The 21051-nt window shown below is 45.6% G+C and overlaps 1 protein-coding gene across 5 annotated transcripts in view; it reads right to left on the bottom strand.

Annotated features, from left to right (window-relative positions):
• Window positions 1-434: 434 nt before the first annotated feature.
• The window catches only part of Nck2 (NCK adaptor protein 2), a 133057-nt gene continuing 112440 nt past the window's right edge, over window positions 435-21051 (bottom strand). For 4 of the 5 annotated variants that reach the window (XM_087566105.1, XM_087566106.1, XM_087566107.1 and 1 more), the window contains exons 4-5: window positions 15715-16436; window positions 435-1776 (exon numbers count right to left, since the gene is read on the bottom strand). In XM_087566105.1, the coding sequence (XP_087422231.1) occupies window positions 1582-1776; window positions 15715-16436 (917 nt within the window). In that variant the 3' untranslated portion in view covers window positions 435-1581. 5 annotated transcript variants of the gene reach the window in all.

Here is a 21051-nt window from a genome sequence, read left to right as displayed (position 1 = left end):
ACTTCAACACACACACACCCCTGCCTCATACACTGCCACTACTACAAACTAAAAGGGGTAGGAAAACACACAAGTAATCCATGTGTTAAGGTCCTCTGAGAGCACATTGTGTGCTTGTGATGTGTGTGAATGTGCACGTGTCCATGTGTGTTTGGAGGCCAAGCGTCTTTCACTATCATCTACTTTCTTTGAGCCCAGTGCATGGGGACTGGTTAGAATGCCTCAGCAGCGAGCACTGGGTCTGTCTTCAGTGCTAGGATTACAGACGGGACCAACACCAAACTTCCTATGGATTTGAACTCAGATCCTCATGCTTGGCTACAGCAAGCACAGTATCCAACACGGTATTCCTTTTGTGGTGAGTTTTTCATGACTCCTGTGGCTCTTCCTTCTCCATAAGAGAGTCAGGTCTCCCAAAATACAAACACACAGCCTTGTCATAATACTTTTTTTTATTACAATATTCAAAAAACTGGGTATGCAAGTTTAGGGGATCCCAAGACCCCTTCTTCAATTGTAGGAATGTGCCATCTCAAGACTCTATAGTCAAACTGTAAAGAAGTTCAGATGTAAAGAAAAATGAAAATGTAATTTCTTCATAAACGTTCTGTTACTACTAATCACATATTCTCTTGTAAACCCTGAAAAATTTCCCTGTAAAGCAAATAATATATATATAATATACACATATTATATATATATAGTGTGTGTATAAAGTATTGGTAGCTCCCCTTCCCAAGAGATCAGCTGTTTTCCTTAATCATCTCTTATTAGTGTCGACAAACAGCTAAGATACATATTACTTTGAGAATTAAATACATAATTGTGAAATTCAAACAAGCCAAAGGGCAAAAGCACTATGTGGATGGCACACCTGGGGTACATCACCAGAGTATCTTTCTTTCTGCGTTGCCACCTCCCTCTTTTGCAGACTGACTCTCACCAAAACCCTCTTTTATTGCAAGCACAGCCTCCAAGGCACTGGGAAGTTCCCTCACCACCACCTCCCCAGGGTTTCCAGTATTGCTATCCGCACATTTTTGGACTCCTGCAGAGCCTGGAGCCACAAAAACAGAAACAACAACAACAAAAAAAAAAGCAGGCCCAGGACACAGGCTGCTGGCCTGGACCAGCATAGCTGATGAGAGGCACCAAACACCCATGGACACAGCTCTCGGAGTGTGTGCCAAGGTCACATATTCACTACATAGAGCCTCACTGCCCTCTGAGTAAGCCCCGGTCTCTGTCTCTGTCTCTGTCTCTGTCTCTGTCTCTGTCTCTGTCTCTCTCTCTCTCTGTATGTGTGTGTAAGATTCAAACAGACCGTTTCCAACTGAAAAGGAAAATAGTGCGTAGCTTTGCTCCCTTTGACCCTCACCACCAGAAGGTGGTGGCCATGGGCATGGCTATGAGGGCCTAGGTAGCTATGGTTGACCAACAAAGCTGAAAAGAAGGACAGACTGGGCCACAGAGGTGATCCAGGCCACATGGGTGGAGGTGGCCAGAAGTGCTGGGCTCTGGGAGGCGGAGGTGGCAGCGAGGCCCACAATGGGCAGGGCATGAGGGGGCCAATGGCTGCTTTCACTGCAGGGCTCGGACGAGGTAGAGCTTCTCCCCGTGCTCGCTGGTGAAGATGGGGGCCTTCTTGTAGTGCTCCACAAGCTCGTCCATGCTGTGGAACCGCCGCTGCCCAATGCAGTAGACGCTGTCCACCAGCTGCACTTTGAAGTGCTTGTTCCTCCCTGATGCTTTGAGAGACACGGAGAAGTCACTGGGCTGGGGAGGAAGCAGAAGGGAGTTAGCAGCAAGGTAGGCACCTGCAGAGACCAGAGTCTGTCTAACAAGCCCTGCGTTCACCCAGTGTCCTCAGACTGGCTGGCAGCCCAGGGCTCTCAGGTTCACAATCAAGCACTAATGAAATTCTGCTCCACACGGACTCAGGGATAAATGCACTCTGGGTCTCTGACATGTAGGAACTCATTACAGACTTACAGAGAGAATGGCAGCTGGGTTAACCTCGAGGCAGAAGGACCCTGAGATTTCCATTTCCCCAAATTATTTCTGACAAACTGGAAATTATTCAAAGTGGGTTTCATGCAGGCAGACAACTGGAAGTGTTTCTTCTGGTTTCTATTAAAATGTAAGCTCTTTAACAATAGATACGGTCAGGGCGGTGGACAACGTGGGTGGATTTTAAAGGGTTTGTGCTATCCCAGAGATGGCTCCACGGTGGTTCAAGCACAATTTCAGTGAGAAAAGGCTAAATTCTGTGATGAGCTCGGTGCCTAACTTATTGAATATATTTGGGGGGGGTGGGGTGCTAGTGTGCTAAATAAAATCGGTCAGGAAGGCAACTGAACAGAGATATCAATTGACTCAATGTTTACTAAATGCTGACTATGTACCAGGTAACCTACGCCCTGCCCATAGGCACGAGCCACACACTTTAAATGACACCCAGGAAGGAAGCTGGGTGTGGAGGCTGTTCCATGTCTGTGAGCAGACACAATTTTAGGCGTGTGCTTTGTGTATATGAAGGAGTGTGTGCACTTGTGAAAGCTGTATGTAAAAGTGAACAGGAATGGGAAACATGTCTGTCTGCGTATGTGTGAGTGTGTGTGCACATACTGCGGCATGTGAGTATGCTTGAGCACTTGGGGTGGAGTTAGGAAAGGCCTCTACAGACAGAGGCGCTAAGGCTGAGCTACGGGCGGCAGTGGTTTGCTTGCACTGTGTATTGGACCTATGGTGGGGAAAGGAGGACCTACCATCTGGTGACGTTAAAAAGGCAGTGTGGCTCAGTAGGGAGGAAAGAGACTCCCATCTCATGTTGTCCCTGGACTGTGCTCTGTCCCCTGGTTGGCTCTTCTCTATAGGCTGTTATCAAAAGTCTGGTTGCCTGGGCAGGGTCAGGATGCCCCTCAACCTTGAAGCAGTAAGTCCACACCCATGACAGAACGTATGATAGGACCTTCCATGCTTGCTCCTGCTGCTCCCTTCCCTGGGAACTTGCTGCTACTCAGAAGCCAGTAGCTGGCTCTCTCTCCCAGCAGGACCTCCATGGGAAATTAACAAAACCTAGTGGCTTGTATGATAGTGTGGGCCCATACTTGCCCTCGGCCATTTCAAGGCAGGAGCCTGGAGTGGTTCAAGCTTGGTAAGGCAGCAGGATCGCCTACCAGCCACAGCTACTGGAAGAAAGGAAGGATAACAGTTTGAATGCTACCTCCAGGGCTGAAGAGCTGGGAGAAGGCCCAGTAAGACATGGGCCCCGGGGTATAGGCTTTCAGCATCACAGTCATGCATGAGCCCCCGGGGTAGGCAAGACACAGAACCTGACACTGTTTTCAAAGGATCATGGAACTCTGATGTCACAGGTTGAGTATGGCAGCTGGCCCCATGAACATCATCTATCACAGACAGACCCTTTTATGCTCCAAGGTCCCCAGTAATGCTGAAGGGTGCTGCTTGTTTTCTTTTGGAATATTCAAACTGCCAGCACCATTGTTCCTGCCTTGTGATGCCAGTATTAAATAGGGTTACTTGAATGTAACCATGTGATAGTCCAGTCATTGACCTGAAAACCAAGATAGCTACAGAGGGATACGAGTTAACCTCGGTATGCTGGGTGACCCATTGGAAAGTAATCAACAGGTGCTACTTAAAAGGCACATACTGCACACACTAAGGTCGCCAGGCAGTTATCAGACAATTGAGTACAGTGAAACATGCAAGTTAGGGGTTGCTCAATTCCCTCCCAATGGTTCCAGGGGAATTATATTTTAGCTCCTCACTATTAATATTCTATAAGTAGGTCTGTTCTAAGATGGGGTACCCTCCCTGGGTCAGCTTGCCACGAGCCAGACTGTGCTACTTGGATGATTCTTTAATCAACCAAGACAAAGCAGCCTTGTTTTTCCGGGTGGTATCTGGGGATGGCTGTAGCAGACACAGGATATGCCTTGTGTTTGTTAACTAAGATGACTTTCTGAACAGGGAAATTTGCTTTTAATCAAATCCTTAATTTGATACCATGACGTGTATGGGCTTGCTACGGCACAGCAGTAAAATTATGCAGCCAGGAAAGGAATTTTTAATTTCATAGGCTTCTTGAGTGAAACCTTAAAGTCAAGGGCACACAATCAACTCATGCTGAGTAGGAATACCAGGGAGTCTAGAATGTTCTTAATTCAAACTGATAAGACTTTCCTCAGGCAATCTGGAAATGAACAGTCAATACCAGTAGCCATCTCCTCATGTTACAGCACCCAATTGCCTCTCAACAAAATGTTTAGATGTTGGAATACTTGCATATACACGAGTTTGGGGATGTGGCCAGAGTATGAAACCCTAATTTATGTTTCAGATAAGCCTTACATAGCATGATTGCCAGCTCTCTCCCTTCTTCCCTTCTTTCCCAGATCTGAGGAGTAAACCCACTGAACTAAATCCCCAACTTGGACAGTGTAAGTTTTTAAAAGTATTTTAAAATAATGTTTTACCTTGGCCGATGTCAAATTATAAATGAGAGATTCCCTCCCCAGTACCTCTGAACCCCTCTTTATATTCTGCCTGGAGATGACAGAACTCAGTTATCCCTAGACCAGCAACAGTGATGTCACCTGGGAACTTTATGAAGGGAGGTTTTTAAGCCTACTCTAGAAAGAGAAACTCAACAGCAGGGCTAGGTCACTAGTGTGGGAGGCTACAGCCACCTGGGTTTCAATAGACCTTGGGCCAGCCACTAAGAGTACTGTAATCACTAATCAATAAATGTACATGACACCAGAAAAGACGTGAATGTGATTCACGAGCAAAGCAGTTCAGAAATGGGAGGCCTACAGCCAACCTCCCTGGTAGTCCACAATGATGCCCTCCTTGTTCTGTCTGGCCAGTCCCCATGGAGAGCTTCCCCTAATAGGAGAGCTAGGATGTTCTGGAAAGGGTTAATAGTTACTCCTGTCACATGACCTAACTCCTGAGTCTACTGGATATGGGAGCTATTCTGGACCCCAAACAAATCTACCTCAAAGAACACCAGGCAGGGGAACGAGTCCTAGAAAGATACCCCATCTGTCTGTTTTGTACCTCTTGTGCCTGCCTTTATGGATAGTTAGGGAATAGATGCCACATACCTCCCGTCAGAGACAGTAGGATACTGTGGTCTGATCCAATACTCTGAAACCTGCACACATTTCTCAAACACACAGAGAACGGGGTGTGAGCACAGCTCCCAGGGAGAATGCTTCCCCATCACATGTGAAGCTCTGCCTCTTGTCCTCTATTAAACACAACATAAGACACTGGTGGAAGCTGCAGTCATCCGGCTCGATTCAGGATTTCCCTGGAAGCACACAAGGCCCTCTACAAGGCTGTGTGAGTGTAACACAACATGGCAGCTCACTCAACCAGATAGGGTGTCACAGAGGATAACTCCAGGCTCTCTTTGCCCATTTTGGGTTTCCTTCTAGTCATTAGAAGTCAGTTGCTGAATAGGCTCCAGAGGGAGGGGTAGTGAAAGTGGACTGACACCTTTTTCTATCGTTCTATGTACTGTAGCCATCAGACCTTTCTATGACTAGACTAAGCTTTGGTTATGCTACGCTGAGACTGTACCTTCTCTAGTCTGAAACATCTGCCTCTGTTCTCCTATTTGGACTTCTCCCTGGGCCACAAGTTCTCCCAGCACTGGATCTATCTGGTTGGTGTTCCTCTGAGCTGAGGGCTGGACCTCCTTCACATTCCCTAACCCTGGACTGCTCTGTGCATCTCTTTCTCTGCCTATTCCTTTGTAAGACATGCTTCTGCTTCCTTCACGGCCCAGGGAAATCCAAGCGTACCAACAATTCGTACAATCCATCCACACCTCTCTTGGGAGGCCATGATCAGGTGACTCCACAGACGAGTTGGTAGAGTTCATTGTTATGGAATCCCCCGCCCCCAGTCTGAGAACCTGGTTTAATTTTACACTCTTACACTGGGCTCAGAGCACTTATATATTCCCAAATCTGAACATCTCTCCCACTGTTCCCTTCCTTAAATCTTGCATCTCAGCATTTTTTGTGCATGGGCATTTTTAGAAAAACACCTGGAAGATGCTCACCGGTGCTTTCTACAGTCAGGTGGTTCCTACCGAGGCACCTGTTTAGCCCGGTGTCTTAAAAGCCTCAGAAGTGCCTCTGCACTCCCCAAAAAGCAGGTAACTTGGGAAAATATTTCTCTTCCTCACTCAAAATTGAATCACAGGAAAATACAAACATCAAGAGTGATCTTTAATATTCTTTTCTCCTTCGTCTCTGAGAGCTTTAATAAGCATTAAAGTGATTTGTTTTCTAAGCATGATGGCTGTAAGGAGATAAGGGAAGAGGGAACTTTGCTGCTGAGACAGACCTGGTTTTTAATTAACCTCCACTTTGGACAAGAAATGTCCTGACCACCCACATGAACCTGAGCCAGACTCTGATCCCTGTCTCAAGCATGAACGATATGTACTTAAGTTGATATTCCCTGCATCTCAAAGAGGGGGCAGTCTAATGGTTTCTTATCAACCCTACATCCCCTCCCTCCTTTTCACTTTCGGAAATATTTTTCTCCCTTTTTACTTCAGTAGGGTAAATATCCTTTGTCTGAAGATGGCCTCTGATCCCCAAATGAAGGACCAATGCAGGAGAGGTGAAATGGGCTCTGTTTGCCCCCTTCCCTGGATGCCCAATGCAGCCTCTTTTTAAGTCAAAACTGACCAAAATGTTTCCATCAATGCTGGTGGTACTTGCTCTTTCTTTACTCCACAGGCCACATAAGCCACAGAACACCAAACATGCATTTCACTAGTGCGAAAGAAACTCATTTTAGTAAACAAAACTAATCCTCAACTAGAGAATAACTTCAAAGTTTCACCTGCCTGAAACACAGAAACTATCAGAGATCTCAAGATCATCTTCAAACAGAGCCGTGCGGAAGTCTACTCTTTCCTGCCCACCCCATAGGTTTCCCCGATACACTACTTTACTATACAGACTTTAAGAATATTGTCCTTCTTTGTCCAGTGTTTTACTGCATATAACTAAAGAACATGTTTTGTTTCTTTGTTGCTCTGTAGCTCAGGTTGATCTGGGACGCACTATGTAGCCGAGGTTGGTCTTGAACTCTTCCTACCTCAGCCTCCTGACTGCTGGGACCATAGCTGTGAACCACTATGCCCGGTTTAAGTGATAGTAAGTTATAATTTTACCATGGGCTTCAAACAAGCATACATCCCACAAGGTAGGACTTCTCCAGACCCAGCATCAGATTCACTGGGGGAGGGGCCTGGCACTCTGCATTCCTAGCAAGCTCGTCGCTGACAATGAGAAGTACTGCCACAGAGCATCTGCTGTGGATTCTGTTACATGCCCGATGCTTATCATAAAACTGGAGCTTTAAAAAGTGAAACAGAGTAAGGCAAGGAAGGTGAATGTGGGACTCCACTGCAGTTACCACATATTAAATTTAATGTGTACAGCAGACTCCATGGCATAAGAACAGTACTTCTAACCCCGCTGCTCCTGCCACGACATCTGGCTTTGTCAAGGAAATGTTTAGTGGCAAGGACATGAGAAACATCATTGTGGGAAACACATGTAGGTCTTCAAAAGTTAATTGAAGAAAAATTTATATACCCACAATTACAGCAACATTATTAATAATGAAAAACAAAACTGGAAACACCCTGAAAATCTATCACCAGATGGATGGATACAGAAAATGGAATATTACTCACTATTGAAGGACAATTTCTAAAACATTGCTTACAACATAAATCAACTCTGAGGACATTATAACTGAAATAAAATCAGGCACAACCACCACATAATTCTACTTAAAAGAGGCTCCTACATATAAAAACTCAGAGTGGGGAAGGAATCTCAGTGAAGAAGGCAGTTGGGGAGTCAGCGTTCAATGAGGTCAGAGTTTGTTTGGAACAGTAATGAAGCTCTGAGGATTAACAGCTGCACAGCGCTGTGAAAGTATCTACTGACTGAGATGCACACTAAAAAACTGTTGCAACAGCCAATTTGGTTTTAAAGACGTTTTACCACAAAAAAGTAAAGGTTAAGTGATGATCTACAAAAGATCTGAGAAACTTTGATGGGAATCCAGGAAACGGAAGTGTCACGGTGGGTGGGGAGGCTGTTCCCTTCCTACCACAGAAGCCACCAGCAGTGGAAGTCATGGGGAGGAGGCACTGTCCCCAAGTGATGCCTCTTGGAGATCAAATGGAGCTTCTGCCCAATTGAGACACCTGCTGACTACTTCGGTTTTTCTTAGGGACTAGGACAAAGAGGAGAGATGGCCCCAGCATCAGGGACTCTCTGAACTTCATTCTTCTATAAATACATCTTTGTCTACCTTTCAAAAGTCCTAGGGACACTGACTGCCTGTGGTTGCTGGAGCCACTCTGCCTCTCTGGAGCAGACGGCATTAATAACACGCTGTGGGTGGAGTGCAGGCAAAAGGACAAACTGTAAAAGCAGTTCTGAAGCTAACTGTTCTTCTAGTTTCAACCTATCACAGTGGAGACTAAGTCCATAAAAGTTAACTGACAGTGAACATGTAAAGCTGTTAAGTGATACTCCATGGCTTAGGATAGCACTCTTAATGGTATGGATGGACAGAGTCTGGGCCTGGGCAAAGTGTCTGAGAGGCTGCCTTGAACGAGTTGTGTGATGATGATTTTATCTGCCAGTTTCTTTAAACATAAACCTTTCTTGTGGAATTTCTTTGGGGAATGGCAAAGAACTCTTCAAAGGACACTGAAGTGTGAGACAGGGAGTATCTACTTTTCTACAGCAGAAGGGCCCCACATGGGCTTGCTGGTCCACAGACCCCATTTGCCCTTACCCTGCTCTGCATGTGTTTATGAAAGACAAACACATTCCAAGTCCATGTCTACAGATTCATCTCAAGACTACATGGCATGCTTGTGGAATTGCCAGCAGGCAAGCCAAACTCTCACAACTCCTTTCTCTGTGAGGCAAAGGGAAGTCTCCATCTGTAAGACACACACTCAGTGTCTACAGCAGCCATGGTAAAAATGCAAACCAGACAAAACCAAATAGCAGAACAGCCACCCCAGAAGCTCCCCCTTAGTACAGTCTACACATTAGCCACATGAGCATTTCAGGGACTCAAGTGATAAAGGCATCTTTGATCCTGGGTTTTAAGTTTCTTTACTTTGGGTGAAAAACATTTCTACCCTGTACTAACAATTTTGCAAGAACTCTACATAAATCTTTATGCAAAAATGAAGCTATGGATCTAAGGGATTTTAACGAGAACATTTCTGAATACTCTTAAGGTTGAACTGTCAACTTGACATTTTTTCTTAGTCTGAAGAGCTGCTTTAGCTGACAGTGGATGATCTCCTCTCCCCTTATCATGCTGGCAGGCTTTAGGAGCTAGCGTCCAGACCCTTTAGCAGTAGCAGCAACAGTATTCCAAAGGCCAGGGGTCTGACCCACTCCAGCCCACAGTACAGCACAACCCCACACATGAACAGAATGTGGGATGAACTGGGCAACCCCACAGCTCTGTTAGGCTTCAATGCCAGGCAAGGTAGACATGGTTAAGTGTTCCTGATATAACCCTCATTGAAAGGGTGTACAGAGGGATAGAAGAAACCTCTGGATAGAGCCTGCAGGTCAGCCAAGACTTTTCAGAAGACGGGCAGAATGGGATTGGAAAGATTTGTTTCCCAAGGCGGTACATAATGTTGTGCCACAGAAGGTAGGGCTGGTGTTTCAGCTCTCCACCTTTGTATTGAGCTCTGGACGGGCAAAAGCCAAGCTGAAGGAAATGATGGACCTGAGTATGTGATTTGTGGGAGCTAGACACATTGCCAAGGTAACTGAAGGGCTACCTACAAGGTGATGACGATGGGTGAGGGATTTTTAGCACCACTGTACAGACAGCTGTTGGAGTGGAGGACTCATCTCAAGACACACTGTGGTTCCCAAGCTGTCACAGGTGGTCCTCTTCTTCCTACATTCCTACAGGTCTGCATCTCACTCATAGAGGTCAACGTGGATTCGGCGCTGTAGGTGTAGTATCCTTTGCGCAAAACACTCGGGACTAGAAACTGAAGCTTGGAATATGTGCATGTACATGACGAGCCATCTTTGAGTAAGGGCTAGACTCTCAAGTAATCATATCCTTCTCACAGGTCCTAGACAGAGTGGGTGCTACCTGTTTCAAAGCGAGGACTGAAGGTCAAAGGCTGGTGAAGAGGAGTCTGCCTCCAATGGCTCTGGCTTACTTGAGAATGAGTGAAACAGTCGGGCAATGGGCTATGGCTCTTAGAGAAAAGAGCCCATTCTAAGCATTCTACACATGCTAAGCATGTATAGAGCCTTCTAAGCTTAAGGCTCGATGGTAAATTCCTATTGCTGATGAGAACATATATTTAGATAGCACACTGAACAGAAGTCAAGCTGGAACCTAACTAGAGGCTTCACACCTAGGTGACTAGGTTCATGGTACTGGAAAATAGTCTGCACACTACCAGAGGAGAAAGGCAATCATCAACTTAGCTATTGCAATCTACGACAGTGACCTGCCCACAGATACACCGGAACAATACTGGCACAAGCATTGCAGGATAAGCAGCCATTGTAACACTGGGCTTGAGGCCCATTCCATGAGATGGAACTCACGCCTGGCTACTGCTTTAAGAGGCCAAGAACTCGTGACTGGACAGACCATGAGCCTAGGAGGAAACCAAATGCTATTGTTCTTCTCAAGTGGCTTAGCAATGACATGACCCCTAATGACGCACTGCTATACCCACAGATCAGTCATCAGAGAAGCTTCCTCTTTCAGTGGCTGACAGAAACACAACTGGATAATGTGTGGAGAGTGAGAGATTTTAGAACACTCAGCACTAACAAGAGCATCTTCATCAAGCTCCTCCCCTTAGGGCTTAGGGACCTATGAGGAAAAGGAAGAAGATTTTAAGATCCAGAGGGGATGAGATGAGGACCCTAAGGAAAGAGTATCTTCCAGACACAGCAGGTGTGAGGCACACATGATCTCTCAGAGACTATGGCAGCAAGAACAGGGATGTGGACCTATCTCTGAGAGGAGAAAATGAAGGGTTCCTCCTCTAGTTTTCTCCAATGGAGTCTGACTGGATACATTAACCACACTTGAGGGTAGGCCTCATGCCCAGCAGTAGATGATCAATACAAAACAAATGAACTCAGTAGCATTTTTGTAAAATTTTTTTATCTCATATTTTGTTTGTTTGTGTCTTCACAACACTTTTCATTTTGTGTTTTTGTATGTGTGCATTTTCTTTCTTTAAAATTTTTTCGTTTGATTTTTTTTTTTTTTGATCGCCTTTTTGGAGAGGGAGAAGAGACATGGAGTTTAGAGATGGGTAAGATTCAGGGTAGGGGAAAAGCATAAACAGAATATATTAGATTAAAACAAATTTACAAAGCAAGAACAGGTAGGTGTAAAGTTAGGAAATTTTCATTTGGTACTGTATACAAAGCCTGATCAAAATGACTTTTTCTAAAATCGGACTGTAAAGGCTAGTTTTAGGTCAATTCAGCACAACATAGCATCATTTTGGAAGAGGAAGCCTCAAGTGAAAAAGTGTCCCCAGTAGATTGACTTGTGGGTAAGCCTGTTGTGCATTTTCTTAACTGATGTGAGAGGACACAGTGCACCGTGGGCACTGACACCCCTGGGCTGGTGGTTCAGGTGTTATAAGTAGGCTGAAAGCCATGAAGAGAAAGCTGGGAAGCAGCATTCCATAATGGCCTCTGCTTCAGTTCCGGCCTTCAGGTTTCTGCCCTGGCATCCTTCAACAGTGGATTGTGATACGGAAGGTATATGCTAGATAAACTGTTTCCTCCCAAAGTCTCTCTTAGTCAGCCTGCTTAGCACAACAATAGAAGCTCTAAGACAAGGAGAGATAAACAGATGTTGTTCAGGGTGTAACCTGCTTTTTCCTCATGCCAACTTGGTTAGGGGCTGAGCCCTGGGCTAGGGAGCCAGACAATGCAAACCCTAGAGGAACTGACTTGACGGCTTCTGTGCTCCAAGCTGACCCAGAAAGAGTTTCTGAGAAATGCTGAGAGGAAGGATGGAAGGGAGGGCAGTCAGCTCTATATTCACAGCTCCTGGGGGGTCTGGATCTGAGCTGCACTGTAAGAATCACCATCTTGACAAGTGGGTCAATGAAGTTGTAGTTAAAAATGTTTCTGTAAGAGATAACTTCTTAAACTGTCGCAAAGCATTATTGTTTTTTGTTTTTGTTTTTGTTTTTTTTTGCAACGCATTATTCTAGAAATCACATTATTTTGGTGTGGGAAGATGACTCAGCGGTTAGCAGTGCTGTTGACCTTTCAGGATGCGGGTTTGACTCAGTACCAACATGGCGGCTTACAACTCAGTGCAACTCCAGGGCTAGGTCTAATGCCCTCTTCTGGCCTCCGAGGGCACTGCACACATGTGGTATAAAGACACACATGCGGGCAAAACATCCATATGCACACAATAAAACTTTTTTTTTTTTTAATTTTTTTTTTTCAGAGCTGGGGACCGAACCCAGGGCCTTGTGCTTGCTAGGCAAGCGCTCTACCATTGAGCTAAATCCCCAACCCCGCACACAATAAAACTTAAAAATCAATAAGTTCTTTGTTTTCAAATTATTATATATTTATTTCCTAATCAAGTAATATTGATTATCTTTAAAAGGGAAAATGAATCACCCACTGATTTTTGCATGTGTGGTCAATAAAACATTAAATCTCTTTTTAATCAAAGGACTTTTTCTCGACCTGAAATGAGTATGAAGCATGACAAACACTAGTACCTAATAATTATCGTGGCACATAATGCACTGGAGGGTAATTATTAGCTCTCTGGGGATTAAAAGTCTACAGAGGGAGCAATCCCTACACCACTCTTGCAGATGCTGTCATAGGTCAACCCAGCACCTTCTTCTCTACCTTTCAGAAGGTCTCCTTACTTGGCACCAAATGCCTTCTGAGCACCTTTTTACAAGGAAAGGCATCCAGTAACTGAGAAAATAAGATGCTGACATTTGTACTGCTTGCCAGACATTACTTTTAAATACAGCCTCTTACGCATTCCCGCAGAATCAATGTAGGCAAACACAGAAGGATTGATGCCCATTCAGGGAAGGCAGGGCTTCTGCGAATTTTCTACATCAGGGAGATTTAGTTCAAGAGGATTGGTTGAAAGGGAAAATATGCCTCCTTTAGTTTTCAAGAAGAATCGTCATTACAGATAAGCAAACAGAGTAAGAGAGAAAAAACAGAAAGGATGGTGGGTACTGCAGTTGGGGATGGATGGTTGAGTCAAATAGGTCTGCTTGTTTGTTTCTCAAGTCTAGGGAAATGTCAGCTGAGTTTGGACATGCCTAGTGCTTTCCCAGCCTGGTAGCACAGACAGAGCAATGCTCATTTTACTTGCAATGTACACCCCTCTCCTCAGAAGTACAGACGGTCTTGTATCCCGGAGATGGGTAGATTTTAATACTTCAAGAAAGGAAAACAGGCATTTATCAGCGGAGAACACCATCCTGAGCCTTATGTACCTTGTAATCACCTTAAATACATTTTAATCGACACATATCAGGAAGATGTGTTCCCTCAAACTACTGTTCACATTCAGGAGTCAGGCTTCCCACAGTAACATCTCCCCCGAACCCCCCATTGGAGGTTACAATCTGCCCCAGTCCTGTGGGAGAGTCAAGCCTCTGGGAACACCTTCTTTACCCCAACCCTGTGATGTGCAATTAGATCATGAATTAATGTTATGTGTGACCTGGGTTTGGCTGTGAGAACAAGGCTCTGACCTGAAAAATCCCAAAAGAACGTGAGAAGTGACACAGAACATGGGACAGGCGGCCGAAAGTGGAACCAAAATAAGCCGGGGAGTCACCATGCATCCACCAGGACAGGCCCTTTCCTGTCACGGAATGGAGTTAGGAACAGACAGGAAAGACAGACCATAAACCTGAATCTGGCCCATTCGTTCGTTCATCAGCAGATAAAACTTAACACAGTGTAAGAGTCCCAAGAATGGGTTTCTTTTGGATTAGAGACTCCATCTGTCAATAAAGAGGCCAGTGCCTCCCCACTATGTGGTTCTTTCTCCCAAGAAGCCACTCCAAACTCACGCATTTGGCTCTTAGATGGACCAGGCATTTTGTATTCTAGTGGGTTTGTTAGCGTCTGTCCTGTTTCTGCTCTGGTGCTGTCCTTAATTCCTCACAGGCCCAGAATGTGATGTCAAGGCAGCCAGGCCTAGAGCTTCCAAGGCGAGAGAACAATGCCATGAGAAGTCTTCGCCAGCAATGACAGACACCCCGTTCTTGATCAGGGCATCTCAGTATTCAGATTTCAGAGGCAGTCAGCATTCAGAGTCCTGCCCAGGATTTTCTAAGGCTGAGGCAGGCCCTGAAAAGCTGCTCACTCCACAAAGGGATCTGGTTTCCACTAGCTCAATGCCTCTTCGGCTATAAAGAACAAACTTCAGTGGCCCCTCTCCATGAGGGGCTGTGACCTCCGCTCAGATCAGTTCTGTGAGGCAGGAGTGTACACTGCTCACTGAGCTGGCAGAGTGGAGCACACACACACTCTGCTTTTACAGTGTGAACGTAAAACATGAAACCAAAGCCTAAGAGAACCGGTAACCCTTGAAAATACTGGACTAAACTCTTGCTTACAGGTTTAGAAGAGTCAGTGGGAAGACAGGTATCTACAAACTGGGTCATCTGCAGGAGGCACACACAGTAAGGCTGCCCTTAGTGAAACTGTTGGTTCTTTCCGATAGTCCCACTAGCCTGAGTGCCCCACAGCCAGACAGGTGGCCTCATTCCCCGAGCACCCCAGGTTTCTGTTTGGTTCTGTTTGTAAGTACTTTAGGAGCTTTTGAGAGATGAGCTTTTCAGCAGCTCGGCTTGCAGCAGAGACAACCTTGGGATTATGCAGTTTACAAAGAAAAACAAACCAGCAACAAAGGCTGTGTCAGAGGCCAGACACCCGTTAGCTGAGAGCCGTCAGATGTAGATGGAGTCTTTGAGTGAATAATCACAGGGCTTTTCTACATGGGTAGGAACCGGGATGGAAAAGGAAGCCTGCATCTCTAAACTAGCAAAGCGGGAGCCTTTCAACCCGGCCAACCTTTGAGGGCTGAAAAATCACTTTTCTTATCTTCCCACAACCAGGAAAAGGAGTAGCAGCAGGGACTTCGCAGTCTACCCAACCCAGATTTAGCTAAATTGGGAGCAGCCGACTCTATGTCAACACAGTATTTATCTAATTTAGGATGTGCCCTCAAATACCATCTTGCTATTTCAACTATACTCAGTGAACGCTATATGACATGGGAATGGTGTACCAGTCATGACACTCGCACAATGTGGTTCTTTTTGAGGATAGTTCCAAAACTCCAGTGGACACCTAAAACCATGACAGAACAGAATCCTAGAAATAAGTTTTTTGTTATGCACATGATTACGCCTAATTTACAAGGCTCGGTAAGACAATGGAGAACCAGGCAATGAACTGAAAGATCATAGAATATCCGCAGACCAGGGCTGACTGGAGTCCCTGCTCTCACAGATCAGGGTACTCTGTGTGCACTTAGCGTTCTTCTGGCAGTGTGACTCTAGCATAGGAGCAGCTGGGCACTTACCGAGGATTCGCTGTCTCTAATGAGGAAGTCGCCCTCGACGCCCCGCTCATTGAGCGCACACTCGGCCTGGTGCCGTGTCACGTTGCCATAGTACCACTCACGGCCGGCAAATCGCCCGCTGGCTGAGGGCCCGGTGTAGCTGATCTGTGGAGTGTGCGTGGGGTGCAGTGCAGGCCCATCACTGAGGACAACCACATAGTTTTTGGGGACCAGGCCCACTTGGCCTCGGGCATTTTTGCATTTCCACCATTCAGGGTCATTCTCCGGCTTCTCAATCACCTCCATGGTCTCCCCCTTCTCGAAACTAAGCTCCTCCTCAGTGACAGAGCTGAAGGGGTACAGCGTCTGCACCACGTGCAGCACCCGTGCACCTTGCCCATTGCTTAGCGCAGTGCCCCGACGCAGGCTCAGGAAGCTGGGGGCCTCAGCTGCAGCCTCGTCCGCCTCCTCCAACACGTAGTTGGAGGGGAACCAGCCGATCTGCCCGTTAAAGCTGCCACGCCACCAGCCATCACTGCATTTCTCCATAACTGTGACCCGGGAGCCTTTCACCAGGGACAGCTCATCCTCTCGTTCTGCTACGTAGGCGAACTTGACGAAGGCTGGGATGTTGAGGTCATAGATGCGGTCAGCACCGCTGCCATTGGCTGGGTATTCCGCATCAGTGCTTGGCGTTGGGGACGCATCCCGAGCACTTGGCTTCCTCCGCGTCTTCCCGAGGCCTGTGAAGACACCGCAAAGGATTCAGTTGGCACTGGACACACGTTGTACACCATGCCCACTCCTACATGGAAGTTTTTTAGTGGGAACGGGATGGGATAGGACGCACAAAGACTGGTTACAAACGACAGCGACTAGCTGGAAAAGAAAATGGTCCAGCCGTGTGGCACAGATATGAATTTATTAAAAAGCTGATACTTACCGAAAGTGGTCTGTTCCCTTCTACCCATTAACAAGTGTCAGTAGGTCTATGACACAAAAGATAACAAGAACAGAGAAAAGTAAATCCTTCTGGAAGGACGGGCAGCATTAGCGATCTCCTGGATCTACGGACTGAAAAAAAGGCACAAAGGCACAAAAAAGGTGCCTGTGCTTTTGCACTGGGTAAGAAATTGAACTAAATGAATTTAAAGACTTGTGGCAATTCTGCAAAAGGTCAGGACTAGGCCAGAAGAGCTTGTATCCTACCCTTCATCCTCTTACCTCCCTCCAGAACAGTTTGCCCCAAGACCCCTCCCCTTCGCTCCTCTGATTGTGCTGCCCTCCTACTGTCTGGCTGCATGCTGGCCCTTCTGACTTCCTTCTCCATTTGCAAGCCCTTTGCTCTCAAAACGCTGAACCCTTTTTTCTACAATAGACTGATAAATTAGTAATAGATTTGCTGACATACTAAATCCAGGCAGAAGACTGAAGAGTGTTTCTCTTTTTCTTCCATTATTTTATTTTTATTCATTTTACTTCCTGATCATAGCCCCCACCTCTCCTCCCATAGCCTCTTCCCCCTCCCCTTCTCCTCTAAGAAGGAGGACCCCCACCCCCACCCCGTACTAACCCACTTTGGCAGTGTAGGACTAGGTGCATCCTCTCCCACTGAGGCCAGACAAGGCAGCCCAGCTAGGGAATGGGGTCCACAGGCAGGCAACAGAGTCAGAGACAGCCCCCACTCCAGTTGTTGGGGGACCCGAATGAAGACCAAGCTGCACATCTGCTACATATGTGTGTGGGGCCTAGGTCCTAGGCTACATGAATTCAAGTTCCTCATGCCCTACTGCTAGGAATCTCAGCTACAGTCATGTTCATAGACTCCCTAGAGTCTTCCCCATTCCAGGTCTTTGACTAGATGGCTAAGCTCACAACCAAAAATAAATAACTGAAGGTTTTGATGGAAAATCTGTATGACCTTTCTCCTAGAATTTGATGTATTTTATCAACATGTTTTCTCAAGGGGCAAGTCTTCACACCCATTTCTCAAGGACCCAAGTCATATTTACTGGCATAAACAGCAAGCTCATATAAACATAGCAGATCAGAAATCCTTTTAACCAGAGGGTCTGCTCACTCCATCTACACCACATAAAGGGACAATAACTTTCCAGTGCAGTCTCCAGAATCCCTTATCCTTATAACTAGGGTCCCAACAACCAACTCCTGAAGCAGGCACCGAAGGTGGGATCCTTCCTGTTGTCCTCGGTAAATCCCACCCAGAACAAACATGTCTAGTACGTGCCATTCTGTACCAGTCCAGACACAGTGCACACTGGGGTATCCATACCAATCTGCATGAGGATCCAACATGCTGTGCTCCTCTTTCCAATTCTCATGTTAATCATAAAATCATCCCTTACAGAACTGACCTGGGGTGTGAGCTTTTCAGTCGTGTGTTTCGGTCGTGTGTGCTACTGCCGGCTGCTTGCTTTGCATAAGTCATATGAATGAGAATATCTAGAATTAGTGCATTAGAAATTTTCCAACTGTTAGTAAGCCATGTGTTGGGGCAGGTAAAGTATCACACTGTGTAAAGTAATGGCTTTATCTATAGATTGTTCAATTGTGTTTAAACTGCAACACTTTGGCCTGGGGAAAATAAAAGAGACAGAACAAAGAAGGAACAGAAAATCCCAGTGAAAAATCCCTTATACAAAACACTTTCAAGATGCTGTTTTCTAGGTCGCAAGGAGCAAGATCTTAACACCTACATTGAGGATCTGTATTCAGAGAAAAGTTTCAATCCTCTGAAATCTATTATCATAAGATTATGGTATTGGGCTTAGGGTAGCAAACATTTATATACTGCTTTCAAGGCCCTGTGTTTATTTCTTCCCACAGAAAAATAAAGTTGTGCATTTACATTTAAGAAACCTTAGAGATCCACCAGAAGAGTAACCTGCTACTCAGAGACCTAAATTAGTCCCTTGAGTTCTGGAAACCTGAAGTTTAAAATCAGAGCCGACAGACTAGGTGAGGTCCCACCTCCTGTTTCCCATGCCTATGTCCCCACCAGGTAAGAAGGGGGAAATAGGTTTCCCTAACCCTCAATTGAAGAGGCCTTCATATTGAGGCCTTTCAAACCCCTTATACTTCCCAAGACCAGGCCAGGGGCTAGATAGGGTGAGGTTTCAACACATCAGCTGTGGCAGACCACAAAGGCTCAGGCCACAGTATCATGGCCAGCTCCTGTTGTGGGCAGTAAACCCTGAGCCCTGTTGTGTTCTGTTGAAGAGACTGGAGGGTAAGTACCTATGTGCCTGGTATTTCCTTCCTGAAGGACTTGGACAGCTACAGTGCTATTTCCTCTCCATAGAGCCCGAAGCAGAAGAACAACCAACAGTATGCAGTTGACACAGGTTTCAGAACCTCAGAGGGTCTAACTGGACCAGCTGAATTGTCCCACACCAGGAGCTACCCTCCCCAGCACAAAGCTGCCCAAGGTGGGTAAGGTCTGTCAGCTATAGAAGGTGGCCATGCTGCTAATGAAGCCAGCTCTGTATGGACTTGAGAGAAGACCAGCCCCAAGTCAGTGTACTGCAATAACATGCACTCCGTGGGATGGTATTTTTTTGTTCTGTGAGCAGAGAGACGGCACTGATTGTTACAGCTAACAGCTGAGCTGGATTTACAGGCTCTGCCTTTCCATTTTCATGACTCTTTTCTGGCACCAGGTGTTAGCTCTCTGGACCTGAGCTACATTTTTATTGATGATAACAGGCACATTTTAACTTTCCTGAATAAAATTAAATAAAGACCGAGTTCTAATAAAAGTCTGAGTATGTCATGCATTATTAATGATCGGCATTTTAAAGTCAAAATCTTTTATGCACCCCTCTTCCCTCAGAGATGAAGGGCTGTTATAACAAACACCTCTGAGACATGCTCTGACTGCCATCTTCCAGCTGGAGCCCTGCGACTTAAGAGAAAACGTCAAACAAATTTGATAGTTCTGAAATATATTCAAGCTAACTCATTCAGATAGAGTGTGCTTGTATTTTGGGAACTCTGGGGAAAATCACTTAATTTTGCCACTAATCATATCTGTAACATAAGTGATATTTAACCAAAACATATTCCTTCCTTTAAGCTGCTGTGATTAGAGTGTATTAATGTGTAGGGATTTCTGCCATTAGAGTTAGCTATTATTAAGGTCAACTAAAACTTTTGAAAGGCCCTTGTTATTAAAGGCTATGAGATCTGACTGAGGATGGTAGAAAGTGACCACAGATAATTCTCAGTGAGAGGAAGTGTTTAATATTTGGCTTTTGAGTGACTTCACATCCCTATGAGCTGACGTGATTGGCATCTAGTGTTGTGGTAATGCTGGTAAGATTAACTCAGTTGCTTCAGAATAAAGTTTAAAATAATTTAACAAAATCTAACAGAATAAGTGAAAAAAGACAAACCCCAAATTTGCTATGTGTTCTGGCTAGTGTTTTGTCAACTCAATACAAATCAAGAGTAATTCGGGGAGAACCTCAAGAGAAAACAATGGGCTCAGCAGATTAATTCTTGATTAATAACACGGGTGGTCCCAGCTCACTGGGGATGATGCGACTTCTGGGAAGAACGTCTGTAAACTGTGTTCCTCTACAACAGTGGTTCTCAATCTACAGATCATGTCCCCTTTGGAGTCGAACTTCCCTTTCATGGGGATTGTTTTAAGACCATCAAAAAACCACTGGTATTTAAATTATGAATTACAACAATGACAATAACCGTAAGGATATTTGGACGGGTTGACCGTGTAAGATAACAATGTCTCCAAGTTTTTTTTTTTTTTTCTTTCTTTCTTTTTTTCGGAGCTGGAGACCCAACCCAGGGTCTTGCGCTTGCTAGGCAAGAGCTCTACCACTGAGCTAAATCCCCAACCCCCAATGTCTCCAAGTTTTAACCCGATCAGCACTTCATCCAAGTTCAAGTCTTTTCCACCTGGGTCATCAGGTCTCATTCTACCTGCACGACTGAGCCAGAGGGAATACATGTGGTATTTCCAGGGACCACAAGGGAAGGCCATAGGCAGCAGATGCCAGTAGCATTCGGCACTGAATGAAGGGTGGAGGTGAGCAAAATAATTGCCAGAGAGAGTCCTCATAGCAATGACCCACACTCCCGGAATCCTACATACGTTCTCACAACATAAACGGACGTCAGTATTTTTCCTCTTTTTAAACTTCGGTTTCAGCTGATTTTTTGTCTCATCAGTGGAGAATCCTGAGAAAATAAAACATCCTTCCCCCACCTTCACTCTCCACTCCCACCTTCTTTAAAGTACCAGACCACTGGTGCCTATTTGTCAACGTGCTGACTGTGGACAAGCAGAAAACAACACTCATGGCTTGAGGCCTC

Source organism: Rattus norvegicus, chromosome 9, assembly GCF_021556685.1.
Source record: "Rattus norvegicus strain SHRSP/BbbUtx chromosome 9, alternate assembly SHRSP_T2T, whole genome shotgun sequence".
Lineage (NCBI taxonomy): Eukaryota > Metazoa > Chordata > Mammalia > Rodentia > Muridae > Rattus > Rattus norvegicus.
This window is presented reverse-complemented; position numbering and strand designations above follow the sequence as displayed.